The 24,407-nt window shown below is 42.5% G+C and overlaps 1 protein-coding gene and 1 long non-coding RNA gene across 2 annotated transcripts; one reads left to right on the top strand and one right to left on the bottom strand.

Moving 5' to 3' along the window:
• Nucleotides 1-2,019: 2,019 nt before the first annotated feature.
• HNRNPU (heterogeneous nuclear ribonucleoprotein U) lies at nucleotides 2,020-15,644 on the bottom strand. Its single transcript, XM_079969481.1, has 14 exons — nucleotides 14,770-15,644; nucleotides 13,899-14,010; nucleotides 13,732-13,805; nucleotides 11,206-11,345; nucleotides 9,814-9,913; nucleotides 8,965-9,077; nucleotides 8,478-8,741; nucleotides 8,204-8,323; nucleotides 7,434-7,562; nucleotides 6,932-7,100; nucleotides 6,236-6,481; nucleotides 5,478-5,683; nucleotides 3,355-3,426; nucleotides 2,020-2,846 (listed from the first exon to the last, which is right to left on the bottom strand). The coding sequence occupies exons 1-14, from the start codon at nucleotides 15,485-15,487 to the stop codon at nucleotides 2,793-2,795; spliced, it is 2,517 nt and encodes an 838-aa protein (XP_079825607.1). The 5' UTR covers nucleotides 15,488-15,644; the 3' UTR covers nucleotides 2,020-2,792.
• Nucleotides 9,987-11,375, top strand: LOC307212375. Its single transcript, XR_013836981.1, has 2 exons — nucleotides 9,987-10,630; nucleotides 11,133-11,375. It is a non-coding gene; the product is annotated as an uncharacterized lncRNA (long non-coding RNA).
• Nucleotides 15,645-24,407: the final 8,763 nt, after the last annotated feature.

Here is a 24,407-nt window from a genome sequence, read left to right as displayed (position 1 = left end):
TATGAGACTACCGCTCTTAACCACTACACCACACTGGCTCCAATACCTTACCTTAGTGACATTTCTACAAAACTAACTTCTGAAACTTTCTGAAAGCCTTAAAGGTTACCACTGCACATTTTAGATTCCCTGAAAGTACATTAGTGGCGCACTATATGGATGGAACCAACAAGGGTTCAGAAACATTAGTCTGGCAATAAGCTCCCAATTCTGTGACTGTTCTAAAATGCATAATCTAGACTGGTGATTTTTACTTCCAGGTAAGTGAGATTCGGATTCCACTCTTACTCCCAAACAGATCGAGCTGAAAACCCCAATAAATCTTCCCACATAAACTCAAACCCTATATACAATCCTGGAGTAGGGGGAACATAGAAAGACACTCAAGGCACACACTCCCCACCAGTTTACTCATGAAATTCAACTGGGATTCTAACCCCTTTCCTACCCAACATTTCTATTCAAGTGAACTTAAACTAGTCTTTTGAGTAAACACATTTCAAGGCTTGGTCTCTAAATGGGAGACCTAATCCATTCCTGTTGTGATTGAGCAAGCACCACAAACTCCACCCCTTAGCCCTCCCTCCTATCACAACCTGTTTCCATGTCAGGTAGTGTTCCCAAGAGGGGGGTGGCAGGCTGCAGAAAAGATGGGAGAAAGCAGGGAGAAACTAAAAAGAAAGAAAAAGCTAGAAACACCAGACATCACAGCAGCTTGAAGACTATGATCTAGATAATCCTTCCTAGCAAATTACATTTAGCATCAGTTTACTAAACACTTTAACATTTTAAACCTGTTCTTTCATAAGCTTGGTACAAGTACTCTAAAAAGTAGAAGCCAGTGATAAACCTTGAAACAACTACACACTCCTGCAGATGCACCATTAGCTCACTTGGTGAAGTGGCGTATTCACTAGGAACTCCAAATATTATACCAAACTAATCCTGCCAAGTGTAGCTGTAAAAGTAGCTATCTAGCCATGACATACATAACCACCTATATTCTCTCTAGAAGACGCCCAAACTAATTTGCCATTGTACATCAAATAGTCATTAGCTCTGGCTATGAGTGGGTGGCACTGTGGTCTAAACCACAGAGCCTAGGGCTTGGCAATCAGAAGGTCGGCGGTTCGAATCCCCACAACAGGGTTGGCTCCCGTTGCTCGGTCCCTGCTCCTGCCAACCTAGCAATTCAAAAACACGTCAAAGTGCAAGTAGATAAATAGGTACCACTCTGGCGGGGAGGTAAACAGCGTTTCCGTATGCTGCTCTGGTTCTCCAGAAGCGGCTAAAGTCATGCTGGCCACATGACCCGGAAGCTGTACACCGGCTCCCTCAGCCAGTAAAGTGAAATGAGCGCCACAACCCGAGTCATCTGTGACTGGACCTAGTGGTCAGGGGTCCCTTTACCTTTATGAGCTTCAGTTGCCACCACCACTGAGAGTTCTGTTAGCCTAAGCACCAACCCTGCAATATACAAATACTATTGGCTATTCTTTGCAAAACTAAAACATTTGTGTGCTGGTATATTACCATCCATTTCATGAAATTCAGAAACTCCTTCCAACAAGGGGCTACCGGATTCCTGATTCCAGAAGTCTTGTCAAGTGTTTTTAAGTTGCTTAAGCAACTGGTTCTCTTTATTATGTGAAAGCATGCATGTGGTGCATATACATCTCACTCTATTTGCGTATCCTGCCCCTCAAAGTCATTAAAGGGATTTTAGACCAATGTGGTGAGAATCCCAGAACAAGAGTAAAATGATTTTATTTTATTGCAAACAAACGGCTAAAGTTAATTTCTCCACCCACTTTCTTTAGATAAGTAAATCAGCAGGCTAAGGAGACACACCCATCTGAGAACTAACATGATTAAAAATTAGATATAAAATGGGTGAATCACAATTTCATTTACAAAATGGTGGAGTTACTACTACAAGCACACTAAATACACAGTATTTGTGGGGAAAAGGTTACAGACACACAGCTAACTTCATATAGATCCCATTAGACAACTGGATTTACAACAAGATTGTTTAATAAGAAATGGGCAGAGCCAGCTTTTTTTCAGAATCAAAATGCATAACAAATGGAAAAAAGTTGATGGTGTGTACCTTCACAAGTTGAGCCTCCACAGACAAAAGCAACCAGGTTTTACATGCACTCCACCTTCACTATTTAATCTTTAGGTTTGCTTTGCAACCCACCCTCAACCCTTTGCCAAATTAAAAAACAAAAATACAACCTAGCTTATTGCCAAAAAACCATTCTTATTTCTCTTCCCCCTCTTCCATACCTAGAAACTGCATAGAGAGGATGGAGTTAGAAGATGGAGTGTAATGAGCATTATTTACATAGTATTAGTATTCATGGGGCCACAACAAGCCTGGTTGCTAACTTTTCTGTTTTGATGACTCTCGACTGTTTCTTAGAATATTTTTTAAGGGGGGGGGAGAAGAGAAAAGAAAATCTTTAATAAGAGGACACCAGATACAAAGCAACATTTTACTTTTGTTGTGGTAAAAAAAAAGTCACATTTTACAGATAAAATGCAGAACCCTGAAATACTGACACATTCTCTTATCGTGCACAATGCTGAGGTTCTCTTAAGATTCACTTTAAAACTGCAATTAAAAATGTACAAAAAAAAATCAAACCCACAAAGCTTCTAAAAAAGGAACCTGCAGGCACTTCCTCTTGTGGAATGTTTAAAAAGTTAGCCTACTAAAGAAAACAGTCGACTTCTTGTGAAGGTTTTGAAGAAATATGGATCAGTTCATTTTATTTGGGAATTCAATAGTATCCTTGGTGATAATGCTGACTCCATGGCTTCTGACCCCAGAATTGCTGCAAAAACCAAGATAAACACTGTTAACCATTGTCAAATATCAGCAAATTTTATTTCTACATTCCGTAGGTGTGTATGAAAAACATCTGAAGCATGCAATTGGGAGTTAAGTGTGGACACTTCCTAATACTTTAATCCCACTCCTATGATTGTTTACACACAGTGGTACCTTGGGTTACAAACGCTTCAGGTTTCGTGTTTTCAGGCTGCAGGAAACCCGGAAGTACCGGAAAGAGTTACTTCCGGGTTTCGCCACTCACGCATGCACAAAGCGCCAAATCGCATCACACGTGTGCGCAGATGCTGTGCTGCAGGTTGTGGGTGTGCCTCCGTCACAGATTACGTCCACAACCCGAGGTTCCACTGTATGAAGTACAAATTACAAACAAACTACATCTTGTACTAACGTTACTCTTAAGCTATTTATATCCTCATAAAGGTTTACTTGTTAAAACATACTCTTAACGTTACTTCATATTTTGCTGCACATTGAGAAAGTTTACTTACACCCTGCTGCCACTGGTTGTAGCCCTGAGATTGATTTTTGTAGCCACGATTGTTTCCCCTTCCTCTGAAGTTCTGTAACGAAAGTGCAATAAATTGATTTGTAGTTACTTATTAAACATTTCACCATTCAATGGCCAAAAACACATCCAGGCGGCTATCTGCAGTAAACTTCAAAAATGTTTCAGTTAATAAACTTTCAGATAAAGAGACTTCAGTTGCTGTTGATTCCTAACTATCAAGGCAACATTCTGACAAGAGACATTTATTCCAAATTCTACTTGCTAGTCAGTATTTACCCATATGCCAGTAAAGTACTGCTCCTGAACACATGCAAGTTGGGGAATCAGGCTAAACCAGCAAATAACAAATGTGGTGCTGATTTTGCTATATGTACGAATTACATGGTCAGTGATCTTATGATCATTGCCTGGATGATACCTAGCAGAGGGGTGGTGCAGAGGCTTGTGAGATTGCGTGTGTGTGTGTGTGTGTGTGTTTTTTGTTTTTTTAAAAAACTAAAATCTTGAGATTCACTTGAAAGTAAGGTTTAGAGTAATTTTAAGCCCAGGAATTTCACACAGGTACAGGCTCATTCCTTTCAAACAAACAAATGTGTTTATGGGGTGGGGCAATTCTGCTACAACTACTACGAGCCAGAGATTCTTACAGATCTCTGGGTGGTTCAGAGTGGATCAACCAATAGATTCTAATCTACCTTCTGCCCATTCCGTTATCTATACAGAGAGGAATATGCCTCACTAGAAAACAGGACGTCATACAAAAAGCACAGCCGCACTGTTGCATAAATTATATATGGGATCTGTGCTAAGAGCCTAGATTTCCAATACAGTGGTACCTCGGGTTACGAACAGCCTAGCCAATGAACTTTTTGGATTACGAACACTTCAAAACCGGAAATGGGTGTTCTTGTTTGCGTATTTTTTTGGAGTGCGAACGTACTCTATTTTGAGTGCCACACTTCCGTTGTCCGGCAGCGGAGAAGGGGGTCATCATGGAGTTTCCCGCAGCCACAAGGGAGGGAAGCTGCGCCCGCTAGCTATATGGTTGGTGGGCTCGCAACTCTCCCCCGTGCCGCTGCAGGAGGCACATGCTCTAGGGAGCATTTCCTGCAGCAGCATTGGGGGGGGGGGGTTTTCCTGTGTGGATCCCAGTTCAGCTGATTGATTGTGTGACTGTGGAAATGGATAAAAGCCCCACATCCAAACAATGACTATCATCAGTGCACATATTTTAATAGTACAGTACATTGATTATTGCTTTCATTTTATGGATCAATGGTCTTGTTAAGATAGTAAAATTCATGTTAAATTGCTGATTTAGGGGTTTGTTTTCGGAAGTCTGGAATGGATTAATCCATTTTGCATTACAGTGGTGCCTCGCAAGACGAAATTAATCCTTTCCGTGAGGCTCTTCGTATAGCGGTTTTTTCGTCTTGCGAAGCAAGCCCATTGACAGCTTGGCGGATTAGCGCTATTAGTGGTTTAGCGGCTTTTAGCGATCAGCTGTTAAGCAGCTTATCAGCGGATCAGCTGATAAGCGGCTTAGCGGCTTAGGAAAAGGGGGGAAAAGGGGGGGAACCCGCAGGACATTTTCGTCTTGCGAAGCAAGCCCATAGGGAAATTCGTTTTGCGAAGCGCCTCCAAAACGGAAAACCCTTTCGTCTAGCGGGTTTTCCATCTTGCGAGGCACCACTGTACTTTCTATGGCAAAGCGCACCTTGTTTTAAGAACGCTTTGGTTTAAGAAGGCACTTCCAGAATGGATAAACCAAGGTACCACTGTACGTCTTTCAGCTCCTATATATTGGTCTTGAGAGCACCTAATGCAGGACTCAAACACTGAGCGTAGACCTCATCAGTTCCTTGAGAAAGAAACTACTGGGAACAGCGTAAGACAAAAGTACAATTTTAAAAACTTAGGTTTCAGCATTACAGGATTGCACGCGTTATAAAACTTTGAAAAAACATTTTATATCATATACTTCAGGAACAGTTTTGTTATGTATTAGGATCACACTTTTAAACATGCTTTCTGTACTGGTTGCTAAAGAGAGCACCAAAAGATTCAGCCAAAAATGCCATCTTCCTGACTACAGCAAATTACCTGGTTATAGTTCCCTCTGTTGGGCATTCCACCTCTGTTATAGTTTCCTCTGTTTGAGTATCCACCTCCTCCGCCACCTCTGGTCGGAAAGACAGGACCACGGGGGTATGGGTAGCCTATTGCCCCACCACTGCCACCGCCTCCTCCACCTCCACGTTGGGGCATGTTACCACCTCTCCTGTTGTATCCTCCACGATTTCCAGGGACTGTGAAAAATGTTAGAATATTAATATTGACCCAATGACATACTTTAATTTGACCCAGAAGAGAAGTACGAGACTATTTAGTAATAAACATTAATTTCAGCCTGTGCACAAGTTAGTTTTTTCTAGTAAAGGAGCTTTGAACTTGGAAGACAAAATTCAAATTCCATGGGGCAAGGCATCTGAAAACTGTTAGAGTCCAAACTGAGGTTGCTTTAAGAACAGTTATGGGGAAAGATAGTGACAGCCCTCTCCCAAACCACCAAAAACTTATTCAGTCCAAGCACTGGTGATTTCATGAGGTTCTGTCCATAAACAGACACTTAGCTGCTTTTTAAAAAAAATTAAGCTACAGGATGCTTAATTATATTGTTTTTTTCCTGCTAAATCAAACCATGCCTGGGCCCCTCCAGCTATATTTTTTCAGAAATGAAGAGATTGTCTCCATCCACATTGATATATTCTCAAAGCTCTGCTCTTCTTTGGGGCAAGCAACTAAAACCTCGGGGATAAAATTAAAATATTTTAAGAGGCAGTTTTAGGAGCACAGGATACCTCCTCCTCTGAAGTTGCCACGCATGTTAAATCCACCACGTCCTCTCTGTCCACCTCTGTTAAACTGGTTTTTACCACTCTTTTTGTTACTTTTCTTTGAACCAGTGTTCTGTTTTTTCTCTGGAGGAAGGGCCTTCTTGCTTTCTTCTTTGTACTGTTCCAGAAGCTTCTGGGCTTCTTCTTTTTGCAACTCTACGTAGATTATTTCATCAAAACATTCTGACACCTCTGGCAGAGTAAAATTTCCTACAAGATAGAGAGTCCTGAATATTCAGTATTTATTTCTGAAGCCATTAGAAAAAGCCAAAGTTCCCCTCCTATATAAAAGGAATACAAGACAAGTAATCATCACTTCAAGCTAGGAGCAAGATTCCTGAAAACTTGACATATTCTCCCTATTAAGTTGAACTGGGAACACACGTCTGCTATAACACGTTTAGCTTCGTTTTCTAGGGCACTTTATGCCAAGACAGCTTTGTGCATCTGCATGAAGCATATCATGACTTAAGTAGTATTAAGGGCTGCAGCAGAGGGAACACAATATAGTGTTGTCTTACAAAGTTACAGAAGTCTTCCAGTTTTTTTAAAGAGGCATAACTGTTTTAAGGCAAGAAATTTTGAATCTTTAGGTTTTTACATTATTCCTTTAAACAGATACTCAACATCCTAGAACACAGTATAGATTATGTTCCATGCCTTTCATTTTGAGCACTGCATGCTCTGGAAGATCTTTTCCCTCCACCTCTGCCTTCTTTTGTGTTCTTTGCTTGTAGTCTTCATCTTTTGGGCAAACAACAACTGCTTTGCGCTGGAAGCCTGCAAACAGGCACATTTTTCTCCTCTGCGCAGCTGCAGACACATTTGTCTGAAAAAAATGCAGTAACTTACTACACGTAGCTGTCATTGTTAGAGCTAAGTTAAATTAGTGTGCTTAGATTTCACCTCCACATGTATAAATGCAAAGAAGTTTACAAGTAGAAGGAAGTTATGTACATGTTAGGCCGTAGAGGCTAGGATAACCATTCTCCCCGATTTCATGTATATTACAAACCTAAGTACAATTGCTAATATTCTAACTTTATTGCCTCAATATATATATATATTGTATCTCCCATTGAAGTTTAGAATCTACACCCCCCCCTTAAACAAATGGCAGCTTAACTGAATTTTGTAAAACAATGAACTTTGGCCCCCATACCTGATCCAGAATAAAGTTCCGTTTCTTACGCGCAGCAATCTCAATAAACTTGCCAAGACACTGTGGTGCTCTCTGCAACAGTGTGTTGAGTTTTCCAGTATCAGCCATTTGCCGCTTAAAACCTGCAACCTATGAAAACAGAAGTTGTCCAGCATTCACTGCCATTAATGTTCTTTCCATTGGGTATTTTTAATAGCAAGAAATGGTCTATAACTGCTAATACCAGAAACGTTTTAGGCAATGTTTTGCAATACATGTCTTGCTTTGAATGAGTTCTAAATGCTCATGAGACCAATCCTAAGAATTAAACAATTAAACAATTTATCCCATCATTCAGTGCCTTGAAATATTTAATTCAGACACTTTACTATTAATATACGATATTAACGGCCTTAATATACAATAGTAACGGCCTGCAGCTAAACCAGTTGGACTTATTTTTATCTGGAGTTCCAATATTTCAAGCAGGATGTGTATACTTTTAGAGGAATAACAGTTTCTTCTAAGTTTCCAAATGAACAATCGAGAAAATACTCGCTCCACAGAAATAAAGTTTTTCAGTGGGCCATCAACTGCTAAAGCAGTACCCTGAAATGAGTTAAAGACATCTAAGTTTTATTACTATAGATGCATGATGGCTACAAGTTTCCAAGTGCGTTACCTTAAAGTTGCAATCCTAAACATTTAAGGTAGGGAATAAGTCCCACTGAACATATTGGGATGAACTACACATACCATTATGCTAAATTTATGCAGTAGTTGGAACTTACCATCATTTTGTCCATAATAGTATTTGTTCCAAGGATATTGTACTTCCCAGGGTTCTCTGCTGCATGTTTGGTAACCCATGTAGTCTTCCCAGCACCAGGCAAGCCAATCATCATTACCACCTAATGAGTTTAGGCATAAAAAATGAAAGCTCTTATTTTATACCCCAATTGCCCTACAGACAAGGCTTGTCATTTGTGGTACCCATATCAACTGCCTCAAGACAAATACTCAAGCTGGCATGCTTCAATGATTTCAAAATGGACCGTTACTTACTTCACATTCTTTCTTGTGCTCTGGTCCCTTGGGTCCTCTAACTCTATCTTCCAAGGGAACATTCTGGATGAAGGTGTACCCCTCTGGTATGGGGAAGTACGGCTCATCCTTCTGGCCAAAGTTAAATTCAACAGCACAGTTATGGCAGAGAACATGGGGGAAAATGGGCTTTTCAGAAAGAACTTCCTTGCTGATTTTGAAAGCAACGCCAAGTTCCTGTCCATTCTTTGAGTAAGAAAGTTCCACTTCATCACCATCAAAATTCTGTTGTACAAAAAAAAGTGTTAGCATAAATGAACTTAGGCAGATTCATTAATTAGAAATAAATCTAGAACTTTAGGCTTGAGTGGATATTTAAAGGAAAATCTTGAAAATTAAGCCAAGGTGCAATACCTAATTAAGGAAATAAAGTTGTGCATTTTGTTATAAAGCAGGTAAGTGCATAGCAGCAAATAGTAACTGACGTTCCAAGTAAGGAAATACTTACAGCAAAACATCCGATCACATCATTTTCATCAAATTTCTCACCAAAGTCTTCAATCTCACAATTACATGTCTTTATTCCTTTCAAGGAGTATCCGTAAGAAAACTCTTCCTCGCCTGATAAATTTGAACAGTTGCAATTGAGGTTTTCAAGTTCTGAATTACTGTATTTGTAACCCGACATTCAACCTCAAGATTTTCTATAAAAGCTGCACTATAAAGATAACCCCCATCCACTGCAGAATCCTAGCACTGTGGTACACTGCAAAGTGAGAATGCCTCACGTGAGAGCTCAGGAAGTAACTTTAGTTTAGAGCACAGGTCTGGTGGGAAAGTCACATTATTTTCTTTCCAATCCAAGGAAATTAGCTGCGTAGGACGTTACTTCAGCTTCTCACCCAACTACTCACTTCTGGCAAGCACACAATGAATTAGCCCCCGATTCCTACATGTGCTGGAGCCATTTCCTTCTGTATCAGGCTCCTCAGGCAGGCAGAGACATGAATTAGTTACAAAGGTGAAGAGTGCTGTTGCTAAAGGGATTTGATTCAAAGCACTATTCTTTACCCAAATATAGAGGATGTCAGGTATGCTAACTCTTCCCTATATTCCTTTTGACGAAGTACTGAGAGTGAGCTTTCTGAAACAGATTCCATAGATCACAACTTGTAACTACCATTACTAACAAAAATAGTGGTTGTAGTTACTCTTTTTTCAAAATTAAGTTTTACCACGCATTTTCTGTCTACAGTGATTCATCATCTCCCTCTTTTAAGCATCCAGAAAAGTACTACTCATTCCTACAAAAAAGACGAATCACCATGACAATCCATGTTTTAAGGGAAAAGCTTACCAAGCAGCATCCCACTTGTGTTCAGTGACCAGCCAACTCTCACTTCATGTATGTCAATGTCTTTTGTATACAGGTGCTTGACAGGGATCTTTTCAGTTACCTATTTTTGTAATAAAAAAACTGCTATTAATTACAGTTATAATAAAAGCATAGCTCAGCTAGCCTTGTCAATCAGGCTCCAAAATTACCATTCTTTCATACACTTTTTTTTTTAAAAAAGTTTTCAGCTCCTCTTGTGAACAAATTGCAGGCTAGTAAAATACAGTGGTACCTCAGGTTAACTACTTAATTTGTTCCGGAGGTCCATTCTTAACCTGAAACTGTTCTTAACCTGAAGCACCACTTTAGCCAATGGGGCCTCCTGCTGCTGCCATGCCGCCGGAGCACGATTTCTCATCCTGAAGCAAAGTTCTTAACCCGAGGTAATATTTCTGGGTTAGTGGAGTATGTAACCTGAAGCATATGTAACCCGAGGTACCACTGTATATTGCAAGCCAGTAACAAGTGCTCTTTGCCTCCTCAACCAACTTGCTTCACCTTGTGTGCAGAACATAAAAGTGCAGTGTGCCATGTTTCTATGCTAAACACTATGTAGTCTACCAGCTGGGAATCTAGCATTGCAACACAGCAGGCTAATAATCAAGGAACAGCGTGGTCCTTTCCCATGTGACCATGTTGGACAAAAAGGAAACACATACCCTGGTCCACACCCAGCACAGAGACACAGACTGTTTCAAGAGAGATCAATCATTCCATCCCTCTAGGGGCAACTCACTCCCTTACTTGGGTGAACTCCCTAGATGCCGGCGGTGACCAGGTAAGCACATTATGTTGAATGATGGTAATAAGCATACTACGTGTAGGATCTGCTGCAAAATGCTATTATTACTGAAGAAACCATTCTGGTTTTTGTATGAAAGGTTAATTGGATAATTGCTTTAGTATGTTAAATAGCACTTTACTGCTAAATTTTCCAGGTATTGATAAAATACCTGTTATGGTCTTAGCTATTTTTATTCTGAGTTGCCTAATACTCATACATAAATGATTCTGAGTGTCCATGCCTGTGCAGCAAAGACACCACCTTTCATGCTAATGAGGGGTTGTATTGACAGGTGGGGGTGGGGAATTGGCACACACTCCAGAAAAATACCCCCAGCTCTTTTAAAGGCTGAACTTACCCACAAAATGCTGACTGTTAGGGAGCATATAAGTGGGAATAGACTGGGAGTATCTTGGAAATGGGCATGACTGCCCAGTTGAAATCAAGAATACGTAATTTTCCATAATAAAATGTAGTTTCTCCTCTCCTCGTTTAGTTTGATTTCAGCTGAAACTATAAGCATTCAGAAGCAATGTTGAACAACTGTCTTCAATACTGATCTGGCTTACCTTCATCTCAAAACAGACTTTTCCTTTAGAAACTCCATAGGATGCTCTCCCTCCAGCCCAAAGAAAGGCAAAACTTTCCATTGTCAATGAGGAAGCACTAAAACGATCTCTTGAAATTTTGAAGTGTAGATCACAGTTATCTGTCAATAAAGAAAATCAAACGGTTGAAATCTGTTCAACTACAGTCGAACAAAAAAAGTGGAGAACACCTGTAAGAATCAAGCTACATCAGTTTGATTTAGTGCTATTCTTTGTCACAACAGGTAACTCTTGAATTAGTCAAAATTTAACTCAGTCCCCCTTTTACTTAAGGGTTCTCAAGCAAAGTGATGACGTTTGCTCAAGACCGAAGCGTATCATCTTATTTCACTCTGGAATCAGGATTATCTATGTTTAGCTTAGCTATGATGTATTTTCACACATACCCTACGAAGTACCGTATTTTTCGCCCTATAGGACGCAATTTTTCCCCTCCAAAAAATGAAGGGGAAATGTGTGTGCGTCCTATGGGGCGAATGCAGGCTTCAGGAAGCTATCCGCAAGCCGTGGGAGAGCTGCCTGCACCCAGAAGCCTGGGGCGCGCTGAGCTCAGCACGCCCCATGCTTTGGGGTTTGCGCAGCTCTCCGCAAACCGTGGGAGAGCTACGCGAAGTCATGCAGCTCTCCCACGGCTTTCGGATAGCAGCCTGTTCTGGGGGCTGGGGAAGCTCGGGCTTCCCCCACCCCAGCGGGGGGGAAATAATTTTTCTTTTCTTTATTTCCCCTCCAAAAAACTAGGTGTGCGCTATGGGCCGGTGCGCCCTATGGGGCGAAAAATACGGTAATCATCATTTGTCTTGGGCTAGCTTTGAGTGCAGACACTTAAAATGTGCTCTTATCTGGTGCTCTGCCAAATCTAATTGTGTTTTCTAGTATATAAAACCTAAGAACCATTGGATGGTATGCAACTAAGTTTTACCCAAAGTAAACCCACTGAAATTAATTGACCTGACTTTGGAATGTTCATTAATTTCAATGGGGCTAATCAGAGTAAAACTTATTTTGATACCACTTTCCATGAATAAGCTGTAGACTGAGAAAGGATTTCAAGATGACAATGTTCAGCAAAACACAAGTTGTCCTATAATACAAGTGTCTCAACACCTCAAGAGATTATTGCTTTTTATAGAGCCATTGAGTCAGACACTATTCAGAGATAGAAACATTGCTATAAATACTCTCAATTGTTCTATCAAACAATACTTTCATATTATATAAGTGAAATAGAAAGTGTAGGCCTCACTTCCAAGGGTGCAGAGGACTGCAGTTTAAGATGCAATTCTAGACATATCCAATACAGTACTAAGCTTGAACTGGACTCGGTAGAATTTACTTAAGTAAACATGCACATGATAAAGTTGTTTACTATTCTTTATCTTATGCTGCAGCATATGAATTTGAAATTTTCTAAAACACCAACAATCAGCAGCTTCACTGCCCAGTACTATTACTTTTCAAACCAAGGATTAGTATTGCATAGCCACTTTGTCTTCTGGAAATACCTCCATAATCCCTCTATAAACTTGTCTGTGCAACAGTTCACTACTTTTCCATGAGCAATGCAAATGTGCCAAAGTAACTGTAGACTGTCCCAGAATAACTTCTCAGAACTTCTTAAAGTTTCATTGTTCTTAATGAAGTCATTTTGAATGTGCATGAAGCTCTAAAGTGAAAGCTTGCGAAAATACCTACAACCTCAAACAATGGCTTATCATCTTGTTAGAATACACATGCCCTTAAATTATCATTTGATAACACTTTTTAAACATATTCCTTATCAGTTTCCATGATTTTACCAATAAAATTCAAGATTGACTTGGGACTATACCCCCCCAGTCCAGAAGGGAGGCAGCAAGATTGAAGCTGCCAACCAACATCTGCAGACATACTAAGCAATACAAGGTGGAAAATTCCACCACTTTCCAAAAGTAGTGTTACACAATATTAGTAGAGTACTTGCTACCATTATACAGTATCTGTTCAAATTGAGCAGTTTCAAACTTGCAATTATTTCCAATGAAAATAATTCTGAACATTGAACAAAATTCTTGATGTACTCTTAATTGGACTTTCCCTGTTAATGAAGCATCTTAGCGCAGTTACGTTTTATCTACTGAGGTATTTATGCAGGTATAAAGTGGGAGGGGGTCCTTTGACTGCCTACATCAATTAGCATACTGTACATCAATTAGCATATCCCATATCTCCGTTTTTTCAAATAATGCTTCCCCTTTGAAAGCATCCATTTCTCCCTTTGTGCCTCACTTTTTGCACAGAACAACACTTTACACTTTTGTGTTGTCCTGATTAAATTCAAAGCTAATGCATTGAAAAACTAAATTACTAAAAACTCTAAATAAACTAAAAACTCAAAGCAGAGCAGAAATTGTACCTCAGGTACACTAATGGCTCCTCAATTTTTTTTTTAAGAATCAACAGACTATCTTAGAAGTTTGTTTTAAACGACAAGCGTGTTTTTAAACTTACAAGTATCAAGACAAACCATTGTGTCATCAAAGTGTTCATCCTCCTCTTCAACAGGTGGCTGAGGAGACTTTGCCCTGGCCAACAAAAAAAGGTCAGTCACTTGAGTTCAACAAATCGAAATTATTAAAATCTTTCATGAGAAACTTTAACACGCCAAAGTGATTTACCTGCTGTATTTGTTTTCTTCAATATACTCAAAATACCCTCGCCCATGGTCTTCACGTGGCCGCTTAACTCCCCTTTTTTTCTCCCCAGGTTTTTGCTCAGTTTTAGCTTCTCCTTCGTTTTTTTTTTTTTGAAGAGGGAAATAAGATACGTTAGAAACCATAAAATACAGCATACTTCTTTTACTCTTATTAGGAATACATCTACTCTCGCGGCGCATTTGTAACAACGCTTCCCGTGAATCTTGGAACTTCAAGTGCACAGAAAACGTAAGGTCTGCCCGCCCCTGACGTTTGCCGCTCTCGATTTGACCTTCCAGAGTTAGCAGGGAAAGTCTTCGCTCGGATCTACGATCGCGCCTAAGCAGCGGCTCTCCAAAGGCCCACCTCTTCCTCATCCTTCTCCTCCCCCCGCCACGGCCTGATTTCGGCAGGCGCGCGCGGCCTAGGCTTTGCGAAAGGGATTCCTCCGCCTCCATTGTACTCAGCGTTTGAACTCGAGCCCACAGCGCCCCACGGACGGATGTGACGCAGAACAGCACAAAACGTTCCCTCGCACGTTCCACAGCGCGCCCCAGCGGCTCCTGCGAGACGCCCCTCCCCCCGCCTCGCGCGCCCCTTCCTCACCACGCTCGCGAAATGGCGCAAAGCTCCCCTCCCCCCCCCCCGCAGAGACACGCGGCGGGCCTGGCCTGGAAATCCCCAAAGGCAGGCGCGCGGGGAGGGCCTTCCCCACTTCCACCGACAGCGGTGGGGGGAAAGGCGCGGTGGCCGTGGAGATGGGGGGGGGAGGGAAAGAGAAAGATGGCGGCGGACCCTGACCTCGCTGCTGAGCTCCCAACCGCCGCCCATCCGGGTCCCACGCACTACTCACCCCCAGGTCGAGCAGGCCCGCCAGGCTTCTGCTGCTGGGCGGGTGACAGCTGCTTCGCGCCGGGCTGGGCCGAGGAGGCCGGAGTCGAGGCCGAGGCCTCCGAGGCGGCGGCAGCGCCTTTCCCGGCCGCCTCCTTGGCCGCGGCGCCGTGCTGCTGCTGCTGCTGCTGCTGGGCGCCGTGGCCGTTGGCGTTGCCGCCGCTAGTGGTGGCTGCGGTGGCGGCGGCGCCGGCGGCGGCCTCTTCCTCCTCGTCCTCCCCTTCCTGGAAGCCCTGGTCGTCGCCGTTCTCGTCGTCCTCCAGGTCTTCGGCCGCCTCCTCGTCTCCGGCCGCCACCCTTTCGCCGTTCTCCTCGCCCAGCTCCATGCCCTCCTCCTCCTCCTCCTCTTCCCCGGGGCAGACGCCGAACTCGGCCTCCTCATCGTCGTCGCAGGCCGCGGCCTGGTCGGGGCCTCCTCCTCCTCCTCCTCCTCCCAGGGCCAGGTCCTCCTGCTGGGCTCCGCCGCTGCCCGGAGCGGCCTCGCCCATCTCCTCCGCGTTGCCGTTGCCGGGCTCTCCGCCGGCCAGGCCTCCCCCGCCGGCCTCCTCCTGGTCGAGCGCGGTCTGGAGCCGCTCCATGAGCTCGGCCTTGAGGCCCCTGTCGGAAAGGCGCCGCTTCTTCAGCTCCTCCTTCAGCTCCGACACCTTCAGCTTCTTCACGTTCACCGGGGAGCAGCTCATGGCGGCGGCGGCGGCTGCAAGGACTCGATGCGGTCTGGGCGGAGGTGGCTGGCTCGGGTGGCTGCGGCAGCTGCAGAAGAGAGACCCGCCTGGCGCCAAATCCTTTCACCGAGGCTCGCGAGGCAGGGACGGTGAGCGCGCCTCGCGGGCTCGAGCACGCAGGCGCTGTACTCACCCCGCCCCCGCCGCGCGCCCAATATATCCTCGCCCCTCCCTCGCTACCGTAACTAGCCATTTTCGCGCAGCTCTTACCGTGAGCGGCCACGGCGCAAGTAGCCCGAGGACAAAGTGGTAATATAGTTCAGTAATATTCGCGCGGCAGAACCAGTGGCGCCCCGAAGGCTGCGAAACTGCACACTTAAACATTCACATGCAGTGCTAGATTGTATGTATTTTTCAAGAATGCAGTTTTAGGATTGGGTTGCAGGTTGGATATCAAAATGTTAACGTTCTGTGCTCTGCTCCTGGCGCATTTATTAAGTATTTTGTATTGGGCAATAGCCTCCTCTGCCCTCTGCAGAGCTAAGCCCAAGGCGGCTTCCTCCCAGGTAAGTTTCCACAAGGCATACAGCTCTGAATATGCTTTTAACTGAAATTGGAAATAAAAATCATCATCATAAACTTCCTTGCACTAGCCAAAGACCATTGAATCATCCAAAAACATGAACAATCGCTACATATACAATAAAGCCTCTGTTAAATCTGCTTAAATTCTTTGTTACATAGGATAATAGGTAATTCTCATACAAAATACAGTGGAACCTCGGGTTAATAACTTAATTCGTTCTGGAGGTCTTTTCTTAACCTGAAACTGTTCTTAACCTGAAGCACCACTTTATCTAATGGGGCCTCCTGCTGCTGCTGCTGCTGCACAATTTCTGTTTTTACCCTGAAGCAAAGTTCTTAACCCAAGGTACTATTTCTGGGTTAGCGCATGTAACCCGAGGTACCACTGTATACAAATTAAATATCCAGGTCCCCTTTGCTAGTTTGTCAAATTATTTTACCATAATCTTCCTAGCTGCCAACTTCCAGGGCATAGGATGCTACTTTCTAAATTAGAGAGTTATCAGCGTCACTCAGCAGCCATTTCACCCTCTCTGCCCTGGTTAAATTAATGTCCTTCACAAACACAGGTTTTATAAATCAGTCCCTTGGGTCCATGGGCATAACCGGGGGGGGGGGGGCAGCTGCCACCCCCAAGCAAGTAAGTCAATAAAAATATTTAACTAACTGAGGTTCTGCACACACACACCCACACCCATAAATCCTGGCTATGCCCATGCTTGGGTTTGTGTGGGCATCGCAATAAGTAATGGCATAATTATATGTCCTCCATGCGTGGTTGCCCCCAAGGAGTCTTTCCTCGCAGCATATTTTACTATACTGTCCAGAAGCACTGAAGGCATCGACTGGAAGCGCAGCTCTGTAAAGGTGATTCTTTACAGGGCAGACAAAAGATTTTTCAAATAACTAGCTCGAAAGTTCACAGATTTAATAAGTGGAAACCATGGTGAGCACTTAGAGAAAGTAATAAAAGTCAGGCCTCTTTCTGCCTCAGACCCAAAGAGCCAATCCCTCAAATGTCTCCCATCCATGTTCTCCTGTAGATGGTATTGGGTCAGGCAGTGTTGGATACTCATTTGGGAATAAAAATAGGCCCCTGAAAATTAGAAATCCATGGGAAGTTTTTCAACATCAAATGAGATAGACCTAAGTATCATTTAAGTGCAAAGAGTTATGTGCATAACAGCATAATACGTAAACCGTGAGAACCTTTCATTACTTAATCTAAACTTGATATGCCCACATTATGCAGATCAGTGGCAGTTTACCTGGTGCCCTCTAAAAGTTGCTGGCCTACAACTCCCATGATCTCTGAACATTGAGTATGCTGGCTGGGGCTGATGGGAATTGTAATCCTGCAACATCTGGAGGCAGTCACATTGACTACTGTGATACAGGTTAACTAAGCTTTCTTTTTACTCATAAAAATATACTGTAAGAAAGAGTGAAAGAGCAAGAGTTTTAGCTTTTGGATATTCCAGATATAAACTTATTATGGAGGCCCTAGGGCTCTAGAACCTGCTTTCTTAAAATTAATGGAATGCTTAATACAAATGATAGAAACAGGTTTCATGAGATTATTTTGAAAAGACTATTCTCAGTTCAATTCATTGATGAATGCAAACATTAAGTAGAAATATAAATAAGTTTCCTAATAGAGATGCATTAAGAGAATCACTTTCATGATGAGAACATGGTTTAATTCTCATTGAAATCTTTCATGCAACTTCAGCAGACCATAGTGCCATTATATATAATAAAGTAATTAATACAGAATCATAGAATGAATTAGAGTTGGAAGGGACCCCAAGGGCCATCTAGTCCAACCCCTTGCAATGAAAGAATCCAGCCCACAGCTGTCCCTGGGTGAGCTCAAACCACCAACCTTCTGGTTAACAGTCAGACACAATGACCCATTGTCTTCTGAAGACTCTTTTATTTACTTTTTTGTCTTTGTACCCAATAAAAGGAGCACATATAAATTGAAAATCTGGTAGGAACCTTTTCAGAAATGGCATAAAAACTTTGTAAGACAGACACATACACACTTTTCATTGCATAACTAGGATTCTATAGAGCACGCTTGGCAAACTCGCCCCTCCAGATGTTTGGGACTACAACTCCCATCATCCCTAGCTAACAGGACCAGTGGTCAAGGATGATGGGAGTTGTAGTCCCAAAACATCTGGAGGGCTGAGTTTGCCTATCTATGCCTGCTATAGAGGCAGACCAGGTAACATTTTCAGCTATATGAAAGAACAATTGTAGATAAACCACTTCTGTCATTGTACACATGCTTATGTATGTGTCAGGTACCATCTTTGGTCAAACCAGTTTTGCAAGCTTTAAAAAGCAACATGTGCTCTTGGAAAGGCAAAACTACAAAGAATATAGTGCCTGCTTTTTTGTTAAACAGAAAATGTCATGTAACCCTGCACCCTTATTACTGGAAGTCCTTCCTTCCTTCCTTCCTTCCTTCCTTCCTTCCTTCCTTCCTTCCTTCCTTCCTATCTACCTATCTATTGATATAAAATTAATACAAATTGTATATAACTGGGGAGTTTGTTTTAGGGTAACATTTGACCATTTTATATGGCTGTCTCATTGCTCCTGATCTGTCAGAGAAGATTTTGAGTTTCCCCCAACCTAAGATGTAGTCTGGGCTAGAGTTTGAAATTCTGCAGTGTATCTCTTCATTTTGAGGTGGCTCACCCCTTCGCCCTACCAATAAGAATAAAGGATGTGACTGACTCACTACCCACACCCAATAAGAGCAGGCCCTTGTCATGGCGTGGCGGGTTCATTCTGCTCCCATGTCCATGATGTACTTTTCTCCACCTACTAGTCCCGTGTGACAGCTTGACCAATAGCAGCACATATTTTAATTTAGTTTGTAGAAGTACACTTATGGGACAATGCTATGCATGTCATAGATAAGAACCCAAATAATAAGAAGTGCATGCTTCCACTTTAAACTGCCATGTGTACACAGCCTGATTTAGGAATGTGGCTTGCCTGGGTTTTTCAGATACGTAGATGGAAACTCTCCACAGCAGTATGAAAACAGTATGCTGTGAAGACCATAGTTATGTCCAATATTATGCAGGAGTGGCAGGTGATGAAAACAGAGGAAAAGCAAGTTATTTTCTTTCTAGTTTCCAATCCTTACTTAACAGTAAGCCATCACCATGACTACCACAGAGACCCTGGGGTCACAGTAAAAACACTGCATGCCACTCAATTCTATCCACACTTACTCAAATCTCATTGATCTCAACAGGGCCTAAAAGTAAAGGTAAAGGGACCCCTGACCGTTAGGTCCAGTCACAGATGACTCTGGGGTTGCGGCGCTCATCTAGCTTTACTGGCCGAGGGAGCCAATGTACAGCTTCCAGGTCATGTGGCCAGCATGACTAAGCTGCTTCTGGCTAACCAGAACAGCGCACGGAAATGCCATTTCCCGCTGGAGTGGTACTTATTTATCTATTTGCACTTTGACGTGCGTTCAAACTGCTAGGTGGGCAGGAGCAGGGACCAAGCAATGGGAGCTCACCCCGTTGTGGGGATTCAAACCGCTGACCTGCTGATCAGCAAGCCCTAGGCTCTGTGGTTTAGACCACAGCACCACCAGCTCCCTAGTAAATCTGCATAGGACTGTGGTGCTGGGTAGTAAATTATGGGAAGGATTGAAAGTTTAAAAGGTACTAGAATTCAGGGATGTCCACTTGAATTGAATAGTGACAGGTTGATGTGAACCAAAATAAGTTTTTATCTTCAAACAATGCATGATTATTTAAAAAAAAAATAACATTGACTTTTGAGTAAACATGCATGGGATTGGAGTGCACATCAAAACCATTAGCCATGATGCCTAAATGGAATTTCCATCTTTATAGGAATATGTGTCTAAAAATTATTGATTTAGATCAACAATTGATTTTCAGCATCAACCAATCATATGTCTCTGTAGTTTGCATGCAGAACATGAAGAGGATGCCATTCCCAGTTACTCTCTCCTAGCATTTGGTAAATAAACTGCATTCTGTTAAATTCTGGTGTTCCTTGGAAACTGACCAAGTGTTCCTTTATTCCTGCATTCCAGGGGGTTGGGCTAGATGACCCTCAGGATTACTTTCAGCTCTACACTTCTATGCTTCTATGAGAAGATCTGTAGTGGACAGTTTGTTTACATACCACTACTGATCTAAAATCTGGATTTGTAGGAAGTGTTGAGTGTGTTTTAGGGTAAGATTATCAGATTTTTTTTCAATGAATCCGGGGACACTTTTCAACTTCAATGGATTTTGTATGGGGACTGATTTGTAAATCCGGGGACTGTCCCCGGGAAACAGGGACATCTGGTAACCTTATTTTAGGGTGCACTTTCAATGAAAAATTGGGAGATTTTGTAAGTCACAGGATTCATTGGCAGACAAGAAAATCAGTCAAAGTCTGCTGTGTTTAGATTGTGAAGTATTGTACAGTGGTACCTCAGGTTACATATGCTTCAGGTTACATACGTTTCAGGTTACAAACTCCGCTAACCCAGAAATAGTGCTTCAAGTTAAAAACTTTGCTTCAGGATGAGAACAGAAATCGTGTTCCGACAGCGCGGCGGCAGCAGGAGGCCCCATTAGCTAAAGTGGTGCTTCAGGTTAAGAACAGTTTCAGGTTAAGTACATACCTCTGGAACGAATTAAGTACTTAACCCGAGGTGAAGAAGCACTCCTTTTAGCAGAAGTACAGAAACAGTACCCCTCCAGAGGTTGGAGTCAGCATAGCAAGGATGATGCAGTAAAGTGATATGTAGAGGGTCACAGGTTCCCCAATCACATTTTATATACTCGCCTATGTGTACCCACAAAAGATAAAGTACAGGTGAAATACAAATGTGGAAGCCCATGCTGGAAGGAAATGATTTGAAAGGGAACCATCCACAAGCAGGAGCAATGTTTGCAGAGAAATCCTTTGTAGGCTTCTTGGTCTCATTTGAACCAACACAGCCCAATGTTAGAATGCTGGACCACGACAAAGAGGACTAAAAGTTCAAATCACCACTCAGCCATGAATCCTAGTGAGTTGTCATGGGCCATTTACATAAAATGGAGGAGGGGGGCATGTGCATCACCTTGAAGAAAAAGCAGGATGTGAATGTGATTAGAGCAACAGAGAGGGAGAGGTCTTCCAGTGGCAGCAAACAGGAAGCCCACAGCTTACAGGAGAAAAATAGACAGAGGAATCCAACTCTTAGTATTTGAAGTCTTTTTAAGTACCTAGGATGATGGACAGAAATGAGGGTTATACCGAAAAGCTTTGCTAATCTAATAGGATATACCCTCAGATGTGACCAGCGTTACAACCACAGTTTGGACCATAGTGCTAGGCAGATACTGTTCCAATAAGTGAGCAGCAAAAAAGAAAGAAAAAGAAAGAAAGAAAGAGAAAAAAGAAAGAATGAGAATTTGATCAGAATGTCCATTTGATATTCATGGGAAATGTTTCTCCAGACCCTTTGCTAAGCAGCAGGAATCTCTACAGACCTGGGATTTTCCTCAGCTTTAGGACAAAGAGAAGCACAGCTCAAGAGGGATTAAATTTTATGATTATTTAGGAAAGATAATAAATTTCTTCTAAAAGGTTCTATCTGCTATAGTCTTCTATTTATTTAGGTGGGTTACTGGAAGAGATGAATGTTACAAAGCAGAATTGTCTCAAGCATGCCAAATCATCTAAAATGTGGACGAGGGAGCTAGGTGGGGGCGGTGGCAGCTTGTATAATGTTGTATAAAGAACAACTTTATAACTTGTTTGTGAGGACTATGAAGCTGCAAGCCTGAAAGGAATGTTATCTTCATGCAAAACAGCATGTACCTGGGTAAAGAGGCAAGCATCACCTTTTGTCCTGCTAATATTGAAAGTCTGACTGAAGGGAAACTATTTATTGGTGATGAGGAAATACCTTTGTAATACGTGGATTACTTACCCAGTGAATGCTCTTGTGTGTTTCATTCTTAAATCTTTAAATTTAATTGTAAATCTTTTTAGGAGTCTTTTCCTTAGGAAAATTGGAGCCAGTCATTTTGGCTATCATAGCAACTTATTTCAGCATAGTTGCAAATGTTTTCTGTGAGGGCAAACTGCTGTGAATTTGACTGGCCTGATCACTGAATAGCCAGCATCTTTGACAAAAGAGTCCTAATGTTTCTTAATGACTGTGGATATTTCCTGAATGGGCAATTCATCTGAATGAATGAGGCACAGACCTGTGCCCTGGAGAGAAGGGTATGAGAAACAGCAGTTTTGCATTTGAAATGGGCAAAGAAAGAAAGTGAGCTGAGATCTAGATGAAAAATAAGCTCTCTAGTAACACAAGGGGTGCAGCATTCCCCATCCCTGTTTTGAGTCTGGGCACAATCTTACCACCTGTTTACAATGGAAGATCTTAATAATTATCTGTTTACAGTGTGCATGTTCCTCAGTCTGAAGAACCATAGCAGACTCCATATATATATGAGATTAGACAGTATGGCACCCAAAGTATGTAGCTTCCAGACTGATTGAGCAGCATCAACACTCAGGATTCTGCCATGGACATCAGAGTTCAGGCTTCCAGGATCTACTATTTTATTTTTATTTTTACTAAAACCATGAGAGGCACCATCCAGAATTTGGTACAAAAGTCAATATACTAACAGTGCCATTCTAGCCATGTCTACTCACAAGTAACTCCTACTGAATTCAATGTGGCTTAATCCCAGGTTAAGTGGGGCTAGGACTGTAGCAATAGAATTAAAAAACTGAGCACAGGAATTTTAGTACCAGAACTGCATAGAGCTCACAACTCTTTCACATAAAAATCCACCCCTGCTTACCCCAAGCTTCATTTTAGCAGTAAAAAGATGGAAGGGGGAGTCATTCATTTGCTTGTTGTTGTTGTTTAGTCGTGTCCGACTCTTTGTGACCCCATGGACCAGAGCACGCCAGACACTCCTGTCTTCCACTGTCTCCCGCAGTTTGGTCAAACTCATGTTGGTAGCTTTGAGAACACTGTCCAACCTTCTCGTCCTCTGTCATCCCCTTCTCCTTGTGCCCTCCATCTTTCCCAACATCAGGGTCTTTTCCAGGGAGTCTTCTCTTCTCATGAGGTGGCTAAAGTATTGGAGCCTCAGCTTCAGGATCTGTTCTTCCAGTGAACACTCAGGGCTGATTTCCTTCAGAATGGATAGGTTTGATCTTCTTGCAGTCCATGGGACTCGCAAGAGTCTCCTCCAGCACCATAATTCAAAAGCACCAATTCTTCGGCAATCAGCCTTCTTTATGGTCCAGCTCTCACTTCCATACATCACTCCTGGGAAAACCATAGCTTTAACAATATGGACCTTTGTCGGCAAGGTGATGTCTCTGCTTTTTAAGATGCTCTCTAGGTTTGTCATTGCTTTTCTCCCAAGAAGCAGATGTCTTTTAATTTTGTGACTGCTGTGATCATGGAACCCAAGAAAGTAAAATCTCTCACTGCCTCCATTTCTTCCCCTTCTATTTGCCAGGAGGTGATGGGGCCCGTGGCCATGATCTTAGTTTTTTGCTACTGTTTTTTGCTACATTTGCTACTGTTGCTAAATAACTGGGAGTCAGAAATCCTCACGGATCAACTGGAAATCACCCAGAAGTCTGTCAGTAAATACAAATCTACTTTCTGCCCATCCCTGCTATATACACTTACCTGGTGGTAAGTCCAATTGACCTTAACAACACTTACTTCTATGTCTAGGAGTGCAACCAAGATTGAATTTCTGTGTGTTCATCAGCTATAAAAGACCCAGAGCTGAGAAAAAGATAGTATGCCTAATTAGGGAGAAAATTTATATTATTGTTATTTGGGCACATGCTTCTGAATTAAATCATACTTCAAACAGCTTGTCGATGCTGCCAAGGAGGTTTCCACCAGCAAAGAACCAGAATATCCCTCCTCTGCAGCTGGTCAAGTCAGTGTGCATGGGGCTCAGTGTTGGTGGGGTTTTTTCTCCTGCAAAATGACAACTTAGGTAAAGTGGGGTTTGGTTTTGTTTTTTCTTACAGCACACTTATGCTAAGGTGATTAGAAAAAAGTCTCTAAAAATGCCCTTCTCCCCCTTCTGCTAGACCTTCTTGCCCTCCCTTCTAGCAAACCCGTACCTTGGGCCTGAGAGCATAAAGTGTGCGTGTGAGAAAGTGCGCGCGCGCATATTGCTTTGGAACTGGAGAGCACTTTACGCAAGCAGTGCAATGCAATGCAGCCGCTATGTGTACGATATATATAGGAACAAGAAACACAGCGCATTTCAAACTGCTCCCCGTGCATTTGTTTCCTGATATT

The sequence above is a fragment of the Podarcis cretensis genome, assembly GCF_951804945.1.
Source record: "Podarcis cretensis genome assembly, chromosome: 3".
Lineage (NCBI taxonomy): Eukaryota > Metazoa > Chordata > Lepidosauria > Squamata > Lacertidae > Podarcis > Podarcis cretensis.
The sequence above is the reverse complement of the archived record's forward strand: the minus strand, read 5'-3'. Positions and strand labels throughout refer to the sequence as shown.